At 44.5% G+C, this 22,210-nt stretch overlaps 1 protein-coding gene across 1 annotated transcript in view; it reads right to left on the bottom strand.

Annotated features, from left to right (window-relative positions):
* Positions 1-22,210, bottom strand: part of LOC124620160 — a 194,095-nt gene that overhangs the window by 148,324 nt on the left and 23,561 nt on the right. Inside the window, exon 2 of the mRNA XM_047146830.1 lies at positions 16,207-16,412. Coding sequence (XP_047002786.1) covers positions 16,207-16,412 — 206 coding nt within the window. The remainder of the gene's footprint in view (positions 1-16,206; positions 16,413-22,210) is intronic.

The following is a 22,210-nucleotide window of genomic DNA, read 5'->3' as shown; positions in this document are numbered from 1 at the left end:
GGCACAGCTTGACAAGAAGAAGGGATAGGTTGGTAGGACATGTTCTGAGGTATCAAGGGATCACAAATTTAGCATTGGATGGCAGCGTTGAGGGTAAAAATCATAGAGGGAGACTAAGAGATGAATACACTAAGCAGATCCAGAAGGATGTAGGTTGCAGTAAGTACTGGGAGATGAAGAAGCTTGCACAGGATAGAGTTGCATGGAGAGCTGCATCAAACCAGTCTCAGGACTGAAGAACACAACAACAACCCCTGATAATCAAGGCAAGTACCAGGTGGCTATAATTAAGCTGACAGTGTTCCAGGTGTTGCAGTGAGAGCTGTATGCATCGCAGGACGTTGAAACATCGTAGGTATATTCATTAATCGGTGCGATCGTGGAGTATGATGGAAAACTAATGCACTACTGGCCATTAAAATTACTACACCAAGAAGAAACGCAGATCATAAACGGGTATTCATTGGAAAATATATTATACTAGAAGATGATAAACGGGTATTCACTGGAAAATATATTATACTAGAAATGACATGTGATTACATTTCCACGCAATTTGTGTGAATAGATCCTGAGAAATCAGTACCAAGAACAACCACCTCTGTCCGTAATAACGGCCTTGATACGCCTGGGCATTGAGTCAAACAGAGGTTGGATGGCGTGTATAGGTACAGCTGCCCATGCAGCTTCAACACGATACCACAGTTCATCAAGAGTAGTGACTAGCGTATTGTGAAGAGCCAGTTGCTCGGCCACCATTGACCAGACGTTTCCAATTGGTGAGAGAACCCAAGAATGTGCTGGCCAGCTGTCGAACATTTTCTGTATCCAGAAAGGCCCGTACAGGACCTGCAACATGCGGTCGTGCATCATCCTGCTGAAATGTAGGGTTTCGCAGGGATCAAATGAAGCGTCGTAACACATCTGAAATGTAACGTCCACTATTCAAAGTGATGTCATTGCGAACAAGGGGTGACCGACTCGTGTAACCAATGGCACCCGATACCATCACGCCAGGTGATACGCCAGTATGGCGATGACGAATACACGCTTCCAATGTGTGTTCACCGCGATGTTGCCAAACACGGATGCGACCATCATGATGCTGTAAACAGAACCTCTATTCATCCGAAAAAATTACGTTTTGCCATTCGTGCACCCAGGTTGTCGTTGAGTTTACTATCGCAGGCGCTCCTGTCTGTAATGCAGCGTCAAGGGTAATCGCAGCCATGGTCTTCGGGTTGATAGTCCATGCTGCTGCAAACTTCGTCGAGCCCGCATCTCGTGGTCGTGCGGTAGCGTTCTCGCTTCCCACGCCCGGGTTCCCGGGTTCGATTCCCGGCGGGGTCAGGGATTTTCTCTGCCTCGTGATGGCTGGGTGTTGTGTGCTGTCCTTAGGTTAGTTAGGTTTAAGTAGTTCTAAGTTCTAGGGGACTGATGACCATAGCTGTTAAGTCCCATAGTGCTCAGAGCCATTTGAACCAAACTTCGTCGAACTGTTCGTGCAGATAGTTGTTGTCTTGCAAACGTCCCCATCTGTTGACTCAGGGATCGGGACGTGGCAGCACGATCCGTTACAGCCATGCGGATAAGATGCCTGTCATCTCGACTGCTAGTGATACGAGGCCGTTGGGATCCAGCACGGCGTTCCGTATTACCCTCCTGAACCCACCGAATCCATATTCTGCTAACAGTCATTGGATCTCGACCAACGCGAGCAGCAATGTCGCGATACGATAAACCGCAATCGCGATAGGCTACAATCCGAGCTTTATCAAAGTCGGAAACGTGATGGTACGCATTTCTCCTCCATACACGAGGCATCACAACAACGTTTCACCAGGCAACGTCGGTCAACTGCTGTTTGTGTATGAGAAATCGCTTGGAAACTTTCCTCATGTCAGCACGTTGTAGGTGTCGCCTCCGGTGGCAACCTTGTGTGAATGCTCTGAAAAGCGAATGATTTGCGTATCACTGCATCTTCTTCCTGTCGGTTAGATTTCGCGTCTGTAGCACATCTTCGTTTTGTGGCAATTTTAATAGCCATCAGTGTAGTTCCACGTTCTGTCAGGAAGTGAAAATATGCCGCTGTAAGCATTCAGAATGTGGTATGGGTGCAGAAAAAAGGGGAGGAATTATGAACCATATGATAACAGTAGTTCCGACACGTTTATTACGATATGGTGACAAGTTACAGCATGCGTTCTACATTGTCTCCTGACTCAGTAACATGTTGCATTCGTGACACGGTATAGTCGACAATTACTAAATAGCAGCTTATCCGGTGTACTTAGAGAAATATTTGGTCGTATGCTATCATTCGGATCAGGAAGAGACTGGATACATTCCTGCTAGGCACAAATCTGAGATCCCACAATCAGAAATCACAGGGATTTAGGTCGGGAGATCTGGAAGACGACACATTTTGAAACTGCCCAGAGATGATGATGTCGTAATCGACGGTTTCTCGAAGCAAATATTTCGCCTGGCAAGCGACATTTGGTGTTGCCCCACCTTGCATGAAAATAGTGATATGGACACAGTTGCGTTCTTGCAAAGCTGCAACCATGTCTTGCACGAGGAGGTCCTTACAACGTGCAGAGGTCACTGCACATTTAAGAGGCCAGCAAGGTGACATCTTCTCGAAGAAAAACAGAAAGAAAGAGCTGGTGAAATCACATCACACAGTCGGATAATGTGAGCGCAATGGATGTTCCCGCACAACATCTGGCGGTGCAGAACCCCATATGTGGCAGTTCTGTGCATTCGCAGCATCGCACAGAGTAAAATATTCTTCCCCTATCGAAAGACTATTCTCTGGTCACATGTCACTCATTTCCACGCATGCCAAAACACCAAGGACAAGACACGCCGTTGCAGCTAAACCCGCGGTCTAAGGGTAGCAGTACAAATATAAACATCCTCGGTATTGGGTTCGAGCCCCGCGGCCGCTTACATTTTGAAAAAATAAAAAAGAAATCAGCATTGGCGGCCAAAGACTTCCGGGGTAAGAAGTCACCCTCATTCTGCCTTGTCAAAGAGGGGGAAAGAGCGGACAGTGATTCAGGGCATTCATGCCTTTGGGGTGGGAAACTGTCCTAAAAGACGGAAGAATCCATGACATGAGGATGCTGATGGCAATGGAAACCACTGCATCAAAGACACGTAATGTATGTCCGTGGGACATGTGGCCTGTAATTGAAAAAGTGTCATCCTGATCTCGCTACTGGCAAAAGATTCCGGACTAGTCCCCCCTTCGCACCTGGAGGAGGCAGCCAAAGAGGATATGAGAATGAGAAAAAGATTGAATAATCAACGAAAGGATAACGTTCTTACGAGTCGGGGCAAGGAATGTAAGGTTCAAAAATGGTTCAAATGGCTCTGAGCACTATGGGACTCAACTGCTGTGGTCATAAGTCCCCTAGAACTTAGAACTACTTAAACCTAACTAACCTAAGGACATCACACACATCCATGCCCGAGGCAAACCTGCGACCGTAGCGGTCGTGCGGTTCCAGACTGTTGCGCCTTTAACCGCTCGGCCACTCCGGCCGGCGGCAAGGACTGTAAGGAGTATGAACGTCGTAAGGGAGCTAGATGATCCGAAAATGGAAATACTAAGGTTCAATCTGGAAAGAAGACAATGATTTCCGGTAAGACAGTGTAGACTAATATCAACAACACCAGGAAATGGTATGACGGGTGTAGGATTCGTTACGCATAGGAAGGTAGAGTGGAGAGTGAGTTACTGTCAAAGTTCAGTGATAGGTTGTTCCCATCAGAATCGACACCAACCATCATCGACAACGATAGTTCCGGTATACATGCATGGGATCTGGACTGAGGTTGTAGGGGAAGGCGTAGAAGAAAGGTTTAAAGGAGAACATGGGCTTGGTACTACGAATAAGAGAAGAGAAAAACTAACTGAGTGCTGGAATAAATTCCAACAAGTAGTAGTGAATACTGTGTTCAACAACAACAAGAGGAAGAGGTATACTAGAAAAAAGGCAGGAGATACGTGAAGATTTCACTTATATTACAACATGTTCAGTCAGAGAGTCCGAAACCAGATATTGGATTATAAGGTGTACCCATGAGCAAATATAGACACACATCACAAGTTAGCTGTGATGAAGAGTAATCTGAAGTTAAAGAGAGTAGTTAGAAGAGTTAGTGCGCAAAGAAGTGGGCTACGTAAGTACTAACGAATGAAGAGATACGCTTGAAGTTTTCTGAGACTGGTGATATGGCAATAAGGAATAGCTTAGTAGGCAGTTTAGATGAACATGAATGGGAATATCTAAAAAGTGCAACAACAGAAGCTGGAAAGGAAACGGTAGGTACAAAGAAGGTAACCGCGAAGAATCCATGATAACAGAAACACTTCAATTTATCTTTGAAAGAAAGAATTACAAAAATGTTCATCCTTAGAAATGGTATAAACGGAAGCAAAGGCGAAATTGCTGAACGAAAAATGTGAAAAAATCTAAACAAGAAAGTCTGAAAAACTGACTCAGCATACAGAAAAGTGAAAACAGCTTTCGGTGAATCTAATAGCAAGGGATGTAACATTAAGAGTGCAAAGGGAATCCGACTGTTAAATGCAGGGGAGAGGGTGGATAGGTGGAAAGATTACATTGAAGGCCTCTGTGGGGGACGACTTGTCTGATGACGTGATAGAAGAAGAAACCGGAGTCGATAGAGAAAAGATAATTGATCCAGTATTAGAATCAGAATTTAAAGAGCTTTGAATACTTAAGATCAAATAAGACAGGTGGGTAGAATAACATTATATGAGCATTTCTAAAATCGTTGGGGGAAGTGGCAACAAAACGACTATTCACGTTTCTGTGCAGAATGCATGAGTCTGGCGATATGCCAGTTGACTTTCGTAAAAACATCATTCACCATTTAAAAAGATTTCAAGAGCTGACAAGTGACGATCTGTTCCATGACGAAGAGTTAGGCATTAGGAAACTTAAGCAGTTCTGACACTGCGGTTGATAATGGAAGCAAGGCTATAGAAAAATCAAGACACGTTTATAGGCACTGCCGGCTTGAAAAAAGCGTTCTAAAATGTAAAATGGTGCAGGATGTTCGAAATTCTGGGAAAATTAGGAGTAATATACAAAAACCAAGAGGGAGCAATAAAAGTGGACGACCAAGAACGAAGTGCGCGAATTGAAAAGGGGTGTAAGACAGGGATGCGGTCTTTCGCCTCTACTGTTCACTCTGTACATTGAATAAGCAATGACGGAAATAAAGGAAAGGCTGAAGAGGCGGATTAAAAATCAAGGTAAAAGGATATCAGTGTTAAGATTCTCTGACGACATTGCCATCCTCAGTGAAAGTGAAAAAGAATTAATGGATTTGCTGAAAGAAATGGTCTAATGAGTACAGAATATAATTTTAGGGTAAATCGAAGAAAGACGAAAGTAATGAGAAGTAGTAGAAACGAGAACAGTGAGAAACTTAACATCAGAGTTGATGATTACGAAGTAGATGAAGTTAAGGAATTCTGCTACGTAGGCAGAAAACATAGCCCTTAATTTGAGGAAGAAATTTCTTAGAATGTACGTTTGCAGCACAGTGAAGGGTGGACTGTGGGAAAACCGGAAAAGAAGAGAACCGAAGCATTTGAGCTACAGAAGAACGTTGATAATTAGTTGGAATAATACGGTAAGGAATGAGGAGGCTGGAAAACAATTGGCGATTAAATGAATATATGTTGTTGTTGTTGTGGTCTTCAGTCCTGAGACTGGTTTGATGCAGCTCTCCATGCTACTCTATCCTGTGCAAGCTTCTTCATCTCCCAGTACCTACTGCAACCTACATCCTTCTGAATCTGCTTAGTGTATTCATTTCTTGGTCTCCCCCTACGATTTTTACTCTCCACGCTTCCCTCCAATACTAAATTGGTGATCCCTTGATGCCTCAGAACATGTCCTACCAACCTATCCCTTCTTCTGGTCAAGTTGTGCCACAAACTCCTCTTCTCCCCAATCCTATTCAGTACCTCCTCATTAGTTGTGTGATCTACCCCTCTAATCTTCAGCATTCTTCTGTAGCACCACATTTCGAAATCTTCTATTCTCTTCTTGTCCAAACTATTTACCGTCCATGTTTCACTTCCATACATGGCTACACTCCATACAAATACTTTCAGAAATGACTTCCTGACACTTAAGTCTACACTCGATGTTAACAAATTTCTCTTCTTCAGAAATGCTTTCCTTGCCATTACCAGTCTACATTTTATATCCTCTCTACTTCGACCATCATCAGTTATTTTTCTCCCCAAATAGCAAAACTCCTTTACTACTTTAAGTGTCTCATTTCCTAATGTAATACCCTCAACATCACCCGACTTAATTCGCCTACATTCCATTGTCCTCGTTTTGCTTTTGTTGATGTTCATCTTATATCCTCCCTTCAAAACACCATCCATTTCGTTCAACTGCTCTTCCAAGTCCTTTGCTGTCTCTGACAGAATTACAATGTCATCGGCGAACCTCAAAGTTTTTAATTCTTCTCCATGGATTGTAATACCTACTCCGAATTTTTCTTTGTTTCCTTTACTGCTTGCTCAATATATAGATTGAATAACATCGGGGAGAGGCTACAACCCTGTCTTAATCCCTTCCCAACCACTGCTTCCCTTTCATGTCCCTCGACTCTTATAACTGCCATCTGGTTTCTGTACAAATTGTAAATAGCCTTTCGCTCCCTGTATTTTACCCCTGCCACCTTTAGAATTAGAAAGAGAGTATTCCAGTCAACATTGTCAAAAGCTTTTTCTAAGTCTACAAATGCTAGAAACGTAGGTTTGCCTTTCCTTAATCTTTCTTCTAAGATAAGTCGTAAGGTCAGTATTGCCTCACGTGTTCCAGTATTTCTACGGAATCCAAACTGATCTTCCCCGAGGTCGGCTTCTACTAGTTTTTCCATTCGTCTGTAATGAATTCGTGTTAGTATTTTGCAGCTGTGGCTTGTTAAACTGATTGTTCGGTAATTCTCACATCTGTCAACACCTGCTTTCTTTGGGATTGGAATTATTATATTCTTCTTGAACTCTGAGGGTATTTCGCCTGTTTCATACATCTTGCTCACCAGATGGTAGAGTTTCGTCAGAACTGGCTCTCCCAAGGACGTCAGTAGTTCCAATGGAATGTTGTCTACTCCGGGGGCCTTGTTTCGACTCAGGTCTTTCAGTGCTCTGTCAAACTCTTCACGCAGTATCGTATCTCCCATTTCATCTTCATCTACATCCTCTTCCATTTCCATAAAATTGCCCTCAAGTACATCGCCCTTGTATAGACCCTCTGTATACTCCTTCCACCTTTCTGCTTTCCCTTCTTTACTTAGAACTGGGTTTCCATCTGAGCTCTTGATGTGCATACAAGTGGTTCTCTTATCTCCAAAGGTCTCTTTAATTTTCCTGTAGGCAGTATCTATCTTACCCCTAGTGAGATAAGCCTCTACATCCTTACATTTGTCCTCTAGCCATCCCTGCTTAGCCATTTTGCACTTCCTGTCGATCTCATTTTTGAGACGTTTGTATTCCTTTTTGCCTGCTTCATTTACTGCATTTTTATATTTTCTCCTTTCATCAATTAAATTCAATATTTCTTCTGTTACCCAAGTATTTCTACTAGCCCTCGTCTTTTTACCTACTTGATCCTCTGCTGCCTTCACTACTTCATCCCTCAAAGCTACCCATTCTTCTTCTAATGTATTTCTTTCCCCCATTCCTGTCAATTGTTCCCTTATGCTCTCCCTGAAACTCTGTACAACCTCTGGTTCTTTCAGTTTATCCAGGTCCTATCTCCTTAAATTCCCATCTTTTTGCAGTTTCTTCAGTTTTAATCTACAGGTCATAACCAATAGATTGTGGTCAGAGTCCGCATCTGCCCCTGGAAATGTCTTACAATTTAAAACCTGGTTCCTAAATCTCTGTCTTACCATTATATAATCTATCTGATACCTTTTAGTATCTCCAGGGTTCTTCCATGTATACAACCTTCTATCATGATTCTTAAACCAAGTGTTATCTATGATTAAGCTGTGCTCTGTCCAAAATTCTATCAGGCGGCTTCCTCATTCATTTCTTAGCCCCAATCCATATTCACCTACTACGTTTCCTTCTCTCCCTTTTCCTACACTCGAATTCCAGTCACCCATGACTATTAAATTTTCGTCTCCCTTCACTATCTGAATAATTTCTTTTATTTCATCATACATTTCTTCAATTTCTTCATCATCTGCAGAGCTAGTTGGCATATAAACTTGTACTACTGTAGTAGATGTGGGCTTCGTATCTATCTTGCCCACAATAATGCGTTCACTAAGCTGTTTGTAGTAGCTTACCCGCGTTCCTATTTTCCTATTCATTATAAAACCTACTCCTGCATTACCCCTATTTGACTTTGTGTTTATAACCCTGTAGTCACCAGACCAGAAGTCTTGTTCCTCCTGCCAACGAACTTCACTAATTCCCACTATATCTAACTTTAACCTATCCATTTCCCTTTTCAAATTTTCTAACGTACCTGCCCGATTAAGGGACCTGACATTCCACGCTCCGATCCGTAGAACGCCAGTTTCCTTTCTCCTGATAACGACATCCTCTTGAGTAGTCCCCGCGCGGAGATCCGAATGGGGGACTATTTTACCTCCGGAATATTTTACCCAAGAGGACGCCATCATCATTTAATCATACAGTAAAGCTGCATGCCCTCTGGAAAAATTAAGGCCGTAGTTTCCCCTTGCTTTCAGCCGTTCGCAGTACCAGCACAGCAAGGCCATTTTGGTTAGTGTTAAAAGGGCAGATCAGTCAATTATCCAGACTGTTGCCCTTGCAACTACTGAAAAGGCTGCTGCCCCTCTTCAGGAACCACACGTTTGTCTGGCCTCTCAACAGATACCCCTCCGTTATGGTTGTACCTACGGTACGGCTATCTGTATCACTGAGGCACGCAAGCCTCCCCACCAACGGCAAGGTCCATGGTTCCTGGGGGGGGGGGGGGGGGGGGGGTGAATATGTGTATAAAACTGAAAAGAAGAAGGGACGGTATGATAGGACATCTGTTAAGACATCTGGGAATAACTTCCCTGATACTTGATGGAGCTGTAGAACGTAAAAACCGTAGAGGGAGGCATATGGCGAGCCGCGCGGGGTATCCACGCTGTCCGAGGCGTCTCACCACGGTTCGCGTGGCTCCCCCTGTCGGAGGTTCGAGTCCTCCCTCGTGCATGGGTGTGAGTGTGTGTAGTCCTTAGCGTAAGTTAAAGTTAGATTAAGTAAAGTGTAAGCCAAGGTACAGATGACCTCAGCAGTTTGGTCCCATAGGAACTTACCAAAAAATTTCCAAAATTTGCTTATGGCGGCCAGCCCCTTAGGATGTGGCTGCCAAAGAGGGAAATAAGTCCAGTGGGCACTCTGCATGCATAAAAGGTAGAGCTGTCCGAGATGTGGAACGGATCATTCTCGATTCCAGAAAGAGCACAGGATTCAGCCTGGTTACGTACTGCTAGCTGAAGTGGTAAAGACCGCCAGTCTTGCTTGCGAGAAGAAGGCAGAGCTCACTATTTGTAGCATTATCGACGTGATCGATTGCAGACTTTTGGCACAGAGCCGACTGGAGGGCCTCCATTTGAGTCTCAGATGGCTCTGCGACCATGTAGGCTACTTGTTCCTTCACTTGCACCATAGCGTGATGATGTATTGGGTTCCGCTAAATAGGTTAGGGGTCCGTTATACACAGGTGGCAGCAGTATTAATAGCGAGGACTGTATCGAGTAAACAGGGCGGCTTTTTTTTTTAGGGACGGTTCAGGTTGGGAAAGAAAAAAAGATAGGTTTCAGTCTCAAATATTACAGACCAAATACAGGACTAGGTTAGATCTAAGAACCTTAGGTGTTATAGTAGTGAATTGTCGTAGCTCTTTAGGGAAATCACCAGAGCTCCAACTGCTAAGAGAAAACACCGAAGGTGAAAACCTTATAGGTTCCGAAATCTGGCTAAGGCCAGAAGTGTGTTGAGTCGAAAGTTTTGCAAAGGTCTTGTCGGTGTTCAGAAAGGTTAGATTAAATGTAGTTGGTGGCGGTGTGTTTGTTGCTGTTACCGTCTCTAACGACCTCGCTGTTGACGGGAAGTTAAACTCTGATCTTTCTTCCTTTGTTGCTGAAAGAAATAGTTTATCTTGTAGCTAAATTGAAGTAGGTAGTTCCTGTGAGTTATTATGGGTGGAGGTTATACTTCACAAGCAGAATGAAATAATAATTGGTTTCTTTTACAGGCCCCCTGACTCAGACGATACAGTTGCTGAAAGGTGAAAAAGGAGCTGAGTATCATCTCAAATAGGGACCCCACTCACACAGCTATAATAGATAGTGATGACTTCAATCTACCCTCGGTACGTTGGCAAAAATAGATGTTCAAAGCCGTTGTCAGTTATAAGTATAGTTCCTTCCTTTAAAGTGTCAGCATGTCTGGCCTAATGATGTCCATAGTACGTAAAATGGATATGGAGGAGGCGAGAGAAATGAAACAAGAGGAATTCAGCTGCATCGGGACTTTATGTGGAGTCAGCGGCGACGAGTGAGAACATGTGCCGGATCAGTATTCGAGCCCGCACTCTCCTGCTTGCTAGGCAGTTGCGTTAACCCCTCCTGCACCCAGACGCATTGTTTATCGCAACTGCGCGGACTATCTCGGCACGTCCAATCTAGCGCGACCTATCCGCAGTCTCCATCCATGTCCTTCTCGCTCGCGACTTTGAGATTTCCGATATCCAAAAGAACAGACACCACGCATTCATATAACTGATTCGCCTCGATTGATATGGATTCAGCATCTTCAGTGCGAATGCACAATCAAATTAAACCTCCTGCGGGAATCTCAAAATAGCGAGCTAGTGGACACGGATAGGGCTGTGGACACCTGGTGTAGGTGGGAGTGTGGGTTGGCTGAAGGGCGTCCCGAGATAGGCCACGTTATAGCGATAAACACTGGATCTGGGTGGCGCAGTTATTAACCAACTGCCTGGCAAGTAGGACATCCCAGGCTCGTATCCCAACCTGGCACGCGTTCTCAGTCGTTGCCGCTGACTGAAGTTCCGATGCAGCTGGCATAATGAACCTCCCCTTTTCTTTCCTCCCCCCCCCCTCCTCCCTTCCCTCCACCTTTACTTTACGTATATGTTTCACAGCTACGGATTCGCTTATTGTCTACTCTTTCAGACATGTCCGAAAGAACAGACACCTGGTATTCACATAAAAGATACCCACAGTAGCCAGTTGTTTTTTTAAATTTTTTTGCCGAAGCTGATTAATGTGACTGTACCACGAATGCATTGACACTAATTATGCACTTGTGATTCATGATCGGATCGCTGTGATACATTATTAAGAAAATACATGAACACACTTTACACCATTGTGTACTGCGTACAAGCAGAGGAACATTTTGGAGATGATGATTGTATGGCAATGCGTCCTCTCGTAAAGCCGCGTCTGTGAGAGAATGGTTTGTGGACATAACATTCCTCTAATGGACTAGCCTGCCCAGAGTCCCGAGCTCAACCCAAAAAGTGGTTCAAATGGCTCTGAGCACTATGGGACTCAGCTACTAAGGTCATTAGTCCCCTTGAACTTAGAACTAGTTAAACCTAACTAACCTAAGGACATCACAAACATCCATGCCCGAGGCAGGATTCGAACCTGCGACCGTAGTGGTCTTGCGGTTCCAGACTGTAGCGCCTTTAACCGCACGGCCACTTCGGCCGGCAGCTCAACCCAGTGGAGTGCCATTTAGATAAGGCAGAACGCTCCAGATCAACGTCACTACTGTGGTGTCACCGCCAGACATCACACTTGCTACGTGGTAACCTTTAAATCGGCCGCGGTCCGTTAGTATACGTCGGACCCGCGTGTCGCCTCTATCAGTGATTGCAGACCGAGCGCCGCCACACGGCAGCTCTAGTCTAGAGAGACTCCCTAGCACTCGCCGCAGTTGTACAGCTGACTTTGATAGCGATGGTTCACTGTCTACATACGCTCTCATTTGCAGAGACTACAGTTTAGCATAGCCTTCAGCTACGTCATTTGCTACGACCTAGCAAGGCACCATATTCAGTTACTATGAGTCATATCTTCAAGAATGTCTTCTGAACAGATAATATTGTGACTCATGTACCATGACGTCCATCATTAATGGATTAAAGCTACCAAACTAATTACGTCCGCTTTCTGAATTCTAATTCCTGGTCATGTTCCAGACCTCACGTCAGTATAGTCCTTCCCTCCTCACGCCAGCCTGAGTGAGCTAAAACGCGTGCACTTCGGCCTCCACTCGTAACACGGTGTTGGCTCTTCTGCTAACACAAAAACTACCTTCTCTGATGTCGGCCCCTGAAGAAGAATAGGATGCCATTCCTCCAAAATTACTCAGACGCATCGCTGAAAGCGTCCCCAGTAGTTTACAAGGCGTCATAAAAGTGAAGGGTGGACTCGCACCACATTAATGTCCACTAATAGGTGTTCAGGTATTTTGATCAGATAGCGTAGATGGGTTCCAACGCTGGTTTCAATAAGCTTTATGTTCCTAATACTATATGGAAATGATTACGTTAACAATGATCTTCATCATCTACGTCACGGGATAGGTCTGCACAGCTGTTCCACTATACAGGGTGATTCAAAAAGAATACCACAACTTTAGGAATTTAAAACTCTGCAACGACAAAAGGCAGAGCAAGCACTATCTGTCGGCGAATTAAGAGAGCTATAAAGTTTCATTTAGTTGTACATTTGTTCGCTTGAGGCGCTGTTGACTAGGCGTCAGCGTCAGTTGATGCTAAGATGGCGACCGCTCAACAGAAAGCTTTTTGTGTTATTGAGTACGGCAGAGGTGAATCGACGACAGTTGTTCAGCGTGCATTTCGAACGAAGTATGGTGTTAAACCTCCTGATAGGTGGTGTATTAAACGTTGGTATAAACAGTTTACAGAGAATGGGTGTTTGTGCAAAGGGAAAAGTTCTGGGCGGCCGAGAACGAGTGATGAAACTGTAGCACGCATCCAGCAAGCATTTGTTCGCAGCCCAGGAAAATCGACTCGCAGAGCTAGCAGAGAGCTGCAAATTCCGCAATCAACTGTATGGAGAGTCCTACGAAAAAGGTTAGTTATGAAACCTTATCGTCTGAAATTGGTTCAAGCACTGTCTGCAGCTGATAAGATTAAAAGAATCGATTTCTGTGATTTTATCCTTGCTCAAATGGAAACAGATGAATCTTTAGTTTCAAAGATTGTGTTTAGTGATGAAGCAACTTTCCACACTAACGGGAAAGTCAACCGTCACAATGTCTGTATATGGTGCACTGAGAATCCACGGGAAACAACTCAGTAAGAACGTGACTCGCCTAAGGTGAACGTTTTCTGTGCCATTTCAGCCAATAAAGTTTTTGGTCCCTTTTTCTTCGAAGGTGCTACTGTAACTGGACTACTGTATCTGGAGATGTTAGAGAATTGGCTGTTCCCTCAGCTCGAACAAGAAGCACAACAATTCATATTTCAGCAGGATGGAGCGCCACCACATTGGCACTTATCTGTCCGTAACTACCTGAACGTCAACTACCCGAGGCGATGGATCGGCCGCCAGGCAGCCCGTGACAGAGCACTTCATCACTGGCCTCCAAGAAGCCCTGATCTTACCCCCTGCGATTTTTTCTTATGGGGGTATGTTAAGGATATGGTGTTTCGGCCACCTCTCCCAGCCACCATTGATGATTTGAAACGAGAAATAAAAGCAGCTATCCAAACTGTTACGCCTGATATGCTACAGAGAGTGTGGAACGAGTTGGAGTATCGGGTTGATATTGCTCGAGTGTCTGGAGGGGGCCATATTGAACATCTCTGAACTTGTTTTTGAGTGAAAATAAACCTTTTTAAATACTCTTTGTAATGATGTATAACAGAAGGTTATATTATGTTTCTTTCATTAAATACACATTTTTAAAGTTGTGGTATTCTTTTTGAATCACCCTGTATAAGGCCACCTCTGCTTTGCCCTGGCCAAAGATCTTTCGTGTATCGTTCTGATGTGAACGGCTAGTTTTAGTAACCGATCATTGCCAATTCAAAGAATATGGTGAGTTCTGTCTACCTGTATTCTTGATGATTACCTTTGTGGTTACATCTGCTACAGTGATCGATTCCTCTCAGAAACCGTTCCTGTGTCTTGAACTCATTTCATACCTTTGGTCATAGTGATCCATAAATTGCTCTCACACAAAGGAAGTGATACTGCCGTGTCGTTTTTGAACTTCCTCTGGGTGACTGTACGACAAATTTTCTCCTGATCGTCTCTCACATCCTTGAGACAGCAGATAACTTTCTCTAGGTTTTGGCGCCACAAAGACTGGTCCATTAAGTTTCGGGTGCGCAGCCGCAAGAATTCTCCTTCTTCTTCTTCTGTTTCGGCCGTATAATGTTTAACCATCTTCAGAGTGAGCCGCAAGACTGCCGCTCCAGTGCTCACTTCGACCCTTTATACTCGTGTACCGCGCAACTGCGCATGCGGCCACAGATACAAATGCGCCACAGACATTGGTCGGCGGCAGAGACGTGCACAATGCGCGAGTTACATCTATGACTCCTCATTCGATCTGTGTTGGCATGTCGATATATCATCAGTGAAGCTCACAATGATATATCGACATGCCAACACAGATCGACTGCGGAGTCGTAGATGTTACACGCGCATTGTGTACGTCTCTGCCCTTCGACCATAAATATAATAGACTGGCTCTGACGTCATTTTCGTGGCTCCAACATCTCTGGGCTAAAGTCACGTGAATGTTGGAAAAACATGGTTGTTTCGTGTTGCGCTTATGGCTGTACTCAGCGTTTTGTCGGGGGAAATGGCATTACATTTCACGTGTAAGTGTTTCTATGGTAGTGCAGAAGCGTTTATTGAAATCTGCGGACGTGACTTTTATATGTTTTTTTACTCTTGAAATAGAGTATCACGTAAATTAAAGTGTTGAAAGTGATGCCTGTAAAGTCAGACTCATATTACATTTTGGAAAGTATCTGTGATAATTCGGTTACAGAAGTAAGTATTACTGTTTCTCGTTCCTACTCATAGGTTCCCTAAGGACGAAAACCGAAGGCAGCTTTGGATACAGGCCCTGAACGGAAAAACTTTAAGCCATCTGCACATACGCGCCTTTTTGTATATACAAGTGAAATTATAATAAGGTAAGAACACTTATAGTCGACACATGAAGAGAATTTTTTTCTGCCTTCTAATACTATTAAATAAATATAGGCTCCAAAATTATTTTCTGAAACTCCAAAGTCTCACCTTTCATCTAAAATATCATTTCTTTTAAAACTGATAGTTTAATCTTTTGTAAAAATAGTAGTAACTGACCCTTAAAATGGAAACCTAAAATTGATACTCTATATTGGACCTGCTCCGAAAGTCGACAGTTTTGGCACCTATAGTTGACATAATTTCCATATCCCATTTTCTTTTATAAGTGACTAGAGCTCCAAACGCGGCGAATCCAATGTTTAATGTTTTGACACGAGCACAGTCTTACTGTTTAAAAGAATTTTAACGGCATTTTACTTTAATTGATAGTTTATAGTAATTTCGTCCCGCTAGCCACCAGATGCATTTGTTAGATTTTATAAATGGTACTGTGAACAAATTCAGGTCAAATGTAGTTATGATATAATTTCTCGCAAATAAAAATGTTAATTTTGTTGGAAGCGTTTGGCAGTCAACTGAGAAATGTGGGTAAAATACGATACAAACATAGGATGGCAGACAGCTGATTTGAAATCCCGCCATGTTTTGCCAACAGTCACGTGGTTTATGTTGGAGCCACACCAGCCCTATAGCTTCTGCACAACAATGCCATTCTACTACTATCTATGGTCGAAGTCTCTGCCACCGACCAACGTCTCTGGCGCATTTGCATCTGTGGCCGCATGCGCAGTTGCGCGGTACACGAGTATAAAGGGACGAAGCGAGCACTGGAGCGGCAATCTTGTGGCTCACTCTGAAGATGGCTGAACGTTATACTGCTGAAATATTAGAAGAAGAAGAAGGAGAATTCTTGCGGCTGCACACCCGAAACTTAATGGAACAACTTTCTCTAGATTTGTCAGTCGGAGATAAGGGTGTGGCACTCACGTCTACGGTGACCCCAGCGAGCGGGAAGAGCTGGGCTGGCGGCGCGTCCCGGGGCACGTATCGGTAGAACTCGCGGCCGTCCTTGTACCACTTGACCGAGTAGAGCGCCTCGCCCTCTAGGTCGAACAGGCACTGGTGCGTCACGCTCTGGTTGCGGACCACGTACGACGGGATGCGTGCCTCCAGCAGCTTCAGGCCCCACGCGCCTGCAACACAAAAACAGTGCGAACTAAAGAATAGTTTCACACACTCCACGATTTCTTAAATGACATCCACCCAATTTCAACTTCATCTTTGAGGTAGAGAGATGGTCTACAGAACGTCTGACAGTACTTCCGGACGCAGAGTGTATAGAGAATCTACAAGTACAAATAAGTACTTAGGTGCCACGTTGAAGAGCACTAAAACCAGAAATAAGCAGTGCTCAGTGTTCTGTCATAATGTGCCTTCCGTATCTTTGACATAAACAGCCATTTGCCATCTGCAATAAAATATGGTAGGATAATTTTAACTACCATCTCACCGCTAAACGCATCAGTACTCCCCTTTTGATTTTTGTTGTCACATAAGTATACCTGCTTTAGTGTCAATTAACAGTGGAAGGAAGCACGGTAACTATGGTAAACACCGGGTGGTTATAATTAAAGTGCAGCTAATCACGGAGATCCAGTGTGGGCTGTAATTATCATACGGTAGCGAAACGTTGTAATGCACACGTGCGTTCCCTTCACGTATTTAAGCCAAGTATTACGCACATTTATGAGGTCGTGAATGCTCAGTAGCAGGCAGGCTACATGTACATTTGACAATTAAGGGTATGCAAGGAACATTAGTGATGAAACCATAGGAGGCAATAGGCAATGTTGTGCAACCTAAATAGCGATAAGATCCGATTATTCGAGAGTAGGATCTTACACTCTGAGACAGTATTCCGTGACAAACTTCCATCACCATGTCCGAAAACGTGACGTCGGATCCGCCTAGCAACAGCGATCTGAACGCCCATTGGCTGAAGTTTGGTTATATATAGGGCGAGTCAAAAGTCCTCGGACACCTTCATAAGTTGGAAGATTAAACGGAAAATTGAAATGTGATGATAGGAACATAGGTTTGATGTGGGGCTGCAACTTTAGGAGTGAACGTCATTCAGGCCCGCCATCTTGAAATCCGCTATTTTGAATTCAAGTAATTTTTTTAAATGGGAAGGGGGGGTGTATGACACTTCAGATAACGCTCGTTTGAGCTCTGGAATTTAGTGGTGTAATTCGTTTTTGTCTATCTTGTACAGTTTAGAGGTTATTAATGGTCAAAGTTGGGAAATCACCTTCATACCGACTGCTACAACACATGTTCTACGTGTTGTCCATCCCGTACAATGCAGAACTGTAGTCGCCGCAACCACATTAATAACTTCTAACCTGTACAAGATAGACAAAAACAAATTACACCACTCAATTCCAGAGCTCAAGTGAGTGTTATTTGATGTGTCATACACCCACCTTCCCATTTTAAAAAAAGTGACTTGAATTCAAAATGGCGCATTTCAAGATGGCGGCCATGAATGCCATTCACTCCAAAAGTTGTGGCCCCACGTCAAGCCTATGTTCCCATCATCAAATTTCTACAGGGTGTTTCAAAAATGACCGGTATATTTGAAACGGCAATAAAAACTAAACGAGCAGCGATAGAAATACACCGTTTGTTGCAATATGCTTGGGACAACAGTACATTTTCAGGCGGACAAACTTTCGAAATTACAGTAGTTACAATTTTCAACAACAGATGGCGCTGCGAGTGATGTGAAAGATATAGGAGACAACGCAGTCTGTGGGTGCGCCATTCTGTATGTCGTCTTTCTGCTGTAAGCGTGTGCTGTTCACAACGTGCAAGTGTGGTGTAGACAACATGGTTTATTCCTTAGAACAGAGGATTTTTCTGGTGTTGGAATTCCACCGCCTAGAACACAGTGTTGTTGCAACAAGACGAAGTTTTCAACGGAGGTTTAATGTAACCAAAGGACCGAAAAGCGATACAATAAAGGATCTGTTTGAAAAATTTCAACGGACTGGGAACGTGACGGATGAACGTGCTGGAAAGGTAGGGCGACCGCGTACGACAAACACAGAGGGCAACGCGCAGCTAGTGCAGCAGGTGATCCAACAGCGGCCTCGGGTTTCCGTTCGCCGTGTTGCAGCTGCGGTCCAAATGACGCCAACGTCCACGTATCGTCTCATGCGCCAGAGTTTACACCTCTATCCATACAAAATTCAAACGCGGCAACCTCTCAGCGCCGCTACCATTGCTGCACGAGAGACATTCGCTAACGATATAGTGCACAGGATTGATGACGGCGATATGCATGTGGGCAGCATTTGGTTTACTGACGAAGCTTATTTTTACCTGGACGGCTTCGTCAATAAACAGAACTGGCGCATATGGGGAACCGATAAGCCCCATGTTGCAGTCCCATCGTCCCTGCATCCTCAAAAGGTACTGGTCTGGGCCGCCATTTCTTCCAAAGGAATCATTGGCCCATTTTTGAGATCCGAAACGATTACTGCATCACGCTATTTGGACATTCTTCGTGAATTTGTGGCGGGACAAACTGCCTTAGACGACACTGCGAACACCTCGTGGTTTATGCAAGATGGTGCCCGGCCACATCGCACGGCCGACGTCTTTAATTTCCTGAATGAATATTTCGATGATCGTGTGATTGCTTTGGGCTATCCGAAACATACAGGAGGCGGCGTGGATTGGCCTCCCTATTCGCCAGACATGAACCCCTGTGACTTCTTTCTGTGGGGACACTTGAAAGACCAGGTGTACCGCCAGAATCCAGAAACAATTGAGCAGCTGAAGCAGTACATCTCATCTGCATGTGAAGCCATTACGCCAGACACGTTGTCAAAGGTTTCGGGTAATTTCATTCAGAGACTACGCCATATTATTGCTACGCATGGTGGATATGTGGAAAATATCGTACTATAGAGTTTCCCAGACCGCAGCGCCATCTGTTGTTGAAAATTGTAACTACTGTAATTTCGAAAGTTTGTCCGCCTGAAAATGTACTGTTGTCCCAAGCATATTGCAACAAACGGTGTATTTCTATCGCTGCTCGTTTAGTTTTTATTGCCGTTTCAAATATACCGGTCATTTTTGAAACACCCTGTATTTTGCCTTTAATCTTCCAACTTCTGAAGGTGTCCAAGGACTTTTGACTCGCCCTATATATATATATATATATATATATATATATATATATATATATATACGTGTGTGTGTGTGTGTGTGTGTGTGTGTGTGTGTGTGTGTGTGTGTGTGTGTGTGTGTGTGTGTGTGTGTGTAGAAAGGTGGGGTTTCTCTTGTCCGCCGGGAAGAGAGGGCGAGTTAGTAGCGAGGCGCCACTCAAAACGCACGGTCGACTAACTGGGGCAGTGCTAAAGAACGGTCGCGAGTAAATAGTTCAGCTGTTAAACAAGATATAAAGTGTAGGTATTAGTTATCAGTGAACGCCACGTGTCGTGGGCAGTGTGTATCACGATTATGGAAAATCAGTAAGGTGTTAATGTGTTATAAAGGGTTGAATAACGGCGTAGCACAGAGCCACCATGTTGCAAATTCGGTTATGTGTGTGTGGAAGTATTTTCTTTATTAAAACGAGTATAGTACAAATCGTTGTTGACATTTAAAAACTGGCATCCCGAAACACTCCACTTCAGCAGGATCACCTACATTGAATCTGGCGCCTGAGCGCTACTACTGTGCGACGAGGGACGGCCTATCGAAGCAGCAAGAAACCAGGTTAGTGATACAGAAACCAGAGAAGTAAAGCAGAGTCGCTTCCTCCTCGCTACAATGCCACACAGGGTATTGAAATGTGGTGGATATAATGTCCTAACTTACGCTAGGGTCAACACACACACACCCATGCCCGAGAGAGGACTCGAACCTCCCACAGGGTGGAGCCACTGTGGCAAGGCGCCCAAGACCGCGCAGCTACCCCGCACGGCAGCGTTCTCGATCCGAGGCTTTTGCTATCTGGTGGAGACGGCATGCAAGCCGATTGACGCAATGATGCGTCTACGGGTCGTTACCGGACTTCTGCCGTATGTTGACATAACGTTTGGTGTGGTTTGCAGGTTGCAGTGTCGTCGGTTACATGTCTTTGGAATGGTAAATCGATCAAGGTGTCCCGAAATTCGTTGGCATCACGGTATTCCGTCCACACAATACAACGCTTCCCCCCCGCACGGGGTCCCAGGTTCGATTCTCGATGGGGTCAGGGATTTTTTCTGCCACGACATGACTGTATGTTTTCTGTCCTTCATCATAATTTCACCATCATTGACTCGCAAGTCGCCGAAGTGATGTCAACTAAAAAGGACTTGCAAATCTGCTGTCGAACTCCCCGGCATGGGGCCTCCCTGCCAACTATGGCATACGATGATATCATTTCATTTCATTGAAAGAACAAGACACAAACCCGGCCTACAAAGGGCAAAAAGTCCGAATTGCTTGTGCAATGGACAACTGATGTGTATTTCCATTCAATACGGGCGAAATTTACTGCACAGCAACAGCTCCCAGAAGACTATTCCGTGGAATAAATACACATCCAGTTTGTGGAGTTATTGTTGACTTGACAAGAGATACACACGATCCAGTCATATTAACGTGCCCACCGCCCGTGGTCGACATCAACGTGCAATAACCACTGACAGATAGCAGGTGGCAGCACTAGCAATGGAGGAGAGTGTAGAGAGGGCAGTCGTTGTCGTAATGCGAAAAAGGAGCGATTTACTCGAGGTCCAAAAGGCCATGATCATTGACCTACAGGCCAAGTATGGAAGCATCTCCGAAACGGCTAAGTTCGTAAACTGTCCGCCTGCCGCAGTGGTTAAGGTACACCGTGTATGTCAAAATGGCGCTATCCACTACTGGCGCCCAGGCAGCTGTGGCGCACCACAGGCCATAGGTCACAGGCACGAACGACGCCTGCGGAGATGCGTACGGGCCAACAGACGTGCAACTCTGAGCAACTCGCCGCCCAAGGGGTTACCAACAGTATCTCCTCAACGACCGTTAAGTATATACTGCTACATTCCTGATGGTGTTCGGCTACGTCTTTGCTCTGCCACAGTTGTACATAACGTTCATGCTCCGACACTTCGGTGCTCGTGGGTCTCCCAGTTCCAGCAAAGTAGACTTCATCACATTCACACACGGGTTTAACAGCATAACCAGCGGCCACCAGGGAACCGCCGTGCGGCCTCAAGGCTTCACTGCAGGGAAGCGCTATCCCGTGGATACTAGATGCTGATTTGCTATTGTAAGATGGTTATAATTCCGCGCCTTACAAGAACTCATCCACATATTTGCCGTGATCTACAAACACTATTAGGTATCATGTGATAGGTTGTACATCGTTTTTATGAATATATAAAGGAGACTGACATTGTCATGTACACCTTGTAAATAATTGTTAACGCTTATTGCATGAAAGGTAACGGAGTGTCTTTATTATAAAAACGGCGTAATGAATGATTGCCTGTACTAGTAGAGGGGAAGTGGCAACAAAACGACTATTCACGTTGGTGTGTAGAATATATGAGTCTGGCGACATACCTTCTGACTTTCGGAAAAGCATCATCCACACAATTCCGAAGACGGCAAGAGCTGACAAGTGCGAGAATTATCGCACAATCAGCTCAACAGCTCATGCATCGAAGCTGCTTACAAGAATAATATACAGAAGAATGGAAAAGAAAATTGAGAATGCGCTAGGTGACGATCAGTTTGGCTTCAGGAAAAGTAAAGGGACGAGAGAGGCAATTCTGACGTTACGGCTAATAATGCAAGCAAGGCTAAAGAAAAATCAGGACACTTTCATAGGATTTGTCGACCTGGAAAGAGCGTTCGACAATATAAAATGGTGCAAGCTGTTCGAGATTCTGAAAAAAGTAGGGGTAAGCTATAGGGAGAGACGTGTCATATACAATAT

The sequence above is a fragment of the Schistocerca americana genome, chromosome 6 (genome assembly GCF_021461395.2).
Source record: "Schistocerca americana isolate TAMUIC-IGC-003095 chromosome 6, iqSchAmer2.1, whole genome shotgun sequence".
In the NCBI taxonomy this organism is placed as follows: domain Eukaryota; kingdom Metazoa; phylum Arthropoda; class Insecta; order Orthoptera; family Acrididae; genus Schistocerca; species Schistocerca americana.
The sequence above is the reverse complement of the archived record's forward strand: the minus strand, read 5'-3'. Positions and strand labels throughout refer to the sequence as shown.